Source organism: Chaetura pelagica, unplaced genomic scaffold (genome assembly GCF_000747805.2).
Source record: "Chaetura pelagica isolate M959 unplaced genomic scaffold, ChaPel_1.0 scaffold188, whole genome shotgun sequence".
Classification (NCBI taxonomy): Eukaryota; Metazoa; Chordata; class Aves; order Apodiformes; family Apodidae; genus Chaetura; species Chaetura pelagica.
This window is the reverse complement of record NW_009954196.1, coordinates 1,594,256-1,598,192: the sequence shown is the minus strand read 5'-3', so window position 1 is coordinate 1,598,192 and position 3,937 is coordinate 1,594,256. Positions and strand designations below refer to the sequence as shown.

Here is a 3,937-nt window from a genome sequence, read left to right as displayed (position 1 = left end):
AGCAGGATCTGACTGCCAAGTTAGTTCTGCCAGGGAGATTGTTTCAGAGATTGTTTCAAAGATTGTGTATTTACTCTAAAAGGTGAAGTAACCATATACAGCCACCTTAGTTATACAAGTCCTTGATTATGGCAGGAAAACTTTAATGCTCAGAATAAAAACCTCCCCAAACGTTGCTCCTTGCTAAAGGGATTAGGAATCTAGACTGTCTCTGCTTGCTTATTTCTTAAACTTTGCACACATGAGCTGGAACCACTGGGCTACCAAATAGCTGAGAAGAGAGACTTTTAAAAATATCAAAAAGAGGGAGGAAACTGGGTATTCACATATCCTACAAAGGCTTGCAGCATTACAGGTGCAGAGAATACCACAGGCACAGAAACCCGGAGGGAGAGAGAAAACCAACTACATGAGAGAAGAAAGTGTCCTGTACTGCAGAATAAACTTTCCCAAATGAATGGATCTTTTAAAACAGTTAATTAATCCACTAGTTCTTAGAGAAGCAGGACAACTATATAAAGTGAGGTAGATTGCCAAGCTGAATGAACCTTAAAAGGCTCACTTTTTGGCTCTGGATCAAAAGCAATGAGCTGCCATGGTCCTAAGCTACATTATCACTTCCGAAACAGACTCTGCATGGTGCATTTCCAGTCCAGCCATAGAGGTTTCAAGAAGTCATGAGTATACTTGATGGTTGATGGGAAGTGCATTAAATGCAAATTCACAGTGGCAATTGAGGCACATTAGTTAATGGGTTTGGCCAGCCCACCACTAAAGATGTAATTCCTGCCACACGGTGGATTGGGAGCCAGTGCAGGCTGCACACCTGCTTGCAGCACTGCATCCCACTGCCAGTGCGGGGCTGCCTCAGGAATGCTGACAAAGTCCCATTGTGCTGCTCCACTGCTGGAGCAAGGAGTTTTATCTGACTCAGCTGGACTGGCAGCAAAGCCTCTGTGAGGCTTGCATGGTAGCTCTGGGAGACAGAGGCCATGACATTCCTTGCAGGGATACTCCTTGTAAACATGATGCCAGCTGACACACAGGGGAGAGGTAAGGAGGCACCTCCCCTTAGCTTCATCCTGTTTTCTAAGGAGCAAGGTACATCGGGAGTGTTTTGTCAACCCTTTCAGAGAAGCCCTCTAGTTCTTTTAGTTTCTGCCAATTGACAAGTGGCATGATCACAACACAACAGGGAGTATGGAAACCACTGAGGTGTGCAGTCACTAATGGGGTGGGTTACCTGTGCTTTCTGATGGCTCTAGGAGATTCAGCTGCAGTCTGGGCCAAGAGCCAGCACAGAGTTCCTGGGTGGCCTGGCCATCGACATCTCGGGAGGGATGGAGTTCAGCCTGTGGTACAGAGAATCCAAAACCAACGTCAAGAACCGGTGAGATACTCTTAGTGTGTGCTATAGCTGTAGAGAACTCAGGCTCCTGAGCTCAGGCTCAGTAGTCCCAATGAGAAAAATTTCAATATAAAAGACCTTGCAGATGAGTTAAAATTAACTATCAGTGCATGGGAGAACAAGTGTACTTCTCTTTTCCTTTCCAGTGGTTAATATCAGTTCCCACTAGTCTCATCAGAATTTATATACCTTTACCTGAAGAACAGGCTCCTTTGAGGGCAGTTTTTGTGTATGTGTGGTTGGACTATTTGCAATTTAATTTTCTGTTAATGTGTTTTGAATTAATTGTAATGCCTTAATTTATTTGCAGAGTAGCCATGTTTGCAGCTGGTAACATCGAGGTGGATTCCTTCTTTGTAAAAACTGGTATAGAAACCACTTTGGAAGCAGAGACAACATTAGACTTCATCTCCACAGTGCAGTTTTCACAGTACCCATTTTTAGTCTGTATGCAGATGGACAGAGTAGAGACTCCATTCAGGTAAGAACTAAAAGCAAACGATCTGAAGCATCCTTCCAGCCAGCTGCTGAATCTGGAACTTTTGGTGTCCACAGTCACGAGAGATTAACAGACGCCAAATTTCAGCCTAACACAGTCAAGGTGTAGTGTCAGCCCAAAGGCTGTTACACACACCAACCTGTCTGCTAACACATTTTTCGCTGTCTCTTACCCCTGAGGTTCAGAAAGGACCTCTTTAAAGATGACAGCTTGCTCTAAATGTGCACTTTAGTCCATTTTTCTAATTTGGTTTTACAAATAAACTAACTGAAGAGGCAAGACAGTGGTCCCCTCACGGACAATTAGTTGTGATGGTGACCTGAAACTTTGCCAGCAACAGTTCTCTATTACACTATTGAGAGAGGAAGTGCACAGCCATAAACTAGCTGAAGTAGAAAGCTTTCATCATCATCTGCTGTTTACTAGTGCCAGCCAAGGTACCTGGTGTGTTAAGCTCTTACAACTGTTGTGTTCTATCATATTGTATTGAGGCACCAACGTCCCTGAAAGCTGAACAACTGCGCAGTAAGGTGAAAAAGATGCTTTCCAGCAGCCAAAGAGTAGTCGTTGCGTTGCCATGTGAGAAGCTGGGTTTACTACTCCCTCCAAATCCCTATTTGTTACGCCTAAGGGCAGTAACATTTGCAGAGCCTGTGCCAGATTTCCATTTAGGGTTTTCTGATCTGAAAGATGGTAAGCCTGAGAGGAATTAAAGAACTCAAGGATCCCCAGGAAATCCTAAGAAACCACTATCCATTACTCTGTAGACACTAAAACATCTTCTGATTATACCTACACACTGTGGAAGTGTAATCTCATCTGCACATAAAATGTTTACCTCTAGCCTCACCTGCAGGGTACAGTTTTTCCACGGATTTGCTGATGCCACCACCTTGTGTCTTCACAGGCGTTACGTGACCAAGTATGAAAGCCTCCCCTCTGGCAGGCGCTTCACCGCAAGGAGAGGGAGAGCAGAACTGTTGGCAGGTAACGAGTTCCCTCTCCATCAAGAAAACTCCAACATGTGCAAGAAGGTTTTTGGTGAAAAGTCTGACTCCTCCAGCAACTGGTTTTGAAATGAGCACCTGAACTACTTCTTTCCTGAATCCATGGCTCCCTCAATGACTTAGGCTGTACGTACTGTACTAACTTGGAGTTTGGTCTTGCACTGCTGCAGTTAATGGGCAATTTGCCATTGATTTCAACAGGCCAGGATCAAACTCTCAGTGCGTGCACAGTGTTTACATATTAACCTATATTTAAGACTTTTGTAAAAAAAAAAAGCTAAGGCAAATAAAGACCAATTTGGTGGTATTCCATGCACTCCCTTAAGGGTGGTGCTCATTCTCTATTTGTACTTTTTTTGTGCCAAAAGCAAAAATAATCCCTCATTTTTCTTTGTTGGGGAATACAGAAGTCCATGTTTTTGACATGCAATAAGAACAATTATGATGTATAAAGAATGATTATTTATGAATATATTTTCAAATATTTAGGTATTTTAGGCCTATGACCAATACTCATTCAAGTATGCAAGTACAATTAACATCTAGATGGGACCATGAATTCCTGCTTACTCAGTATTGCCTGTTTACAAAAAAAGAAAGAGCAGGTTTTATTTTACATGATTTTAAAGATTTTTTTCTTTTTTTTTAAGCAGTCAGAACTTGATTGTTATTATTATTTATCTTTTTTAGGGTTTCTTTTTTATTAACTGCTATAGTTAAATACAATTGATTAAAAATGTGGAGTAACATTTCCAGAAGTACTTACAGTTGCCTTAATTCTGTTCCCACTGAAATCAATAGTATAATTTCTGTAGTTATCACCAGCAGCTGAGTTAAGCCAACACTGGCTGCTCTTCAGGGTTGCCTCCTGAAAATCTGTCCCTCTGTGTAACCAAGGCAGGTGCATTGCAAAAAGTTAGCACCCGCTAAGGCAATTCTGAATTATGATGAAGGAAAAGGTCCTGAAAAAAAAACACATTTGGAATGCACAGCCTAGCAAAGCCTGTGCAAAGCTACAACACT

General features: G+C 42.2%; 1 protein-coding gene across 1 annotated transcript in view; it reads left to right on the top strand.

Moving 5' to 3' along the window:
- MTTP (microsomal triglyceride transfer protein) overlaps positions 1–3,177 on the top strand; it is a 27,725-nt gene extending 24,548 nt beyond the window's left edge. The window contains exons 16-18 of the mRNA XM_010003168.1: positions 1,266–1,390; positions 1,719–1,889; positions 2,815–3,177. Coding sequence (XP_010001470.1) covers positions 1,266–1,390; positions 1,719–1,889; positions 2,815–2,983 — 465 coding nt within the window. The 3' untranslated portion in view covers positions 2,984–3,177. The remainder of the gene's footprint in view (positions 1–1,265; positions 1,391–1,718; positions 1,890–2,814) is intronic.
- Positions 3,178–3,937: the final 760 nt, after the last annotated feature.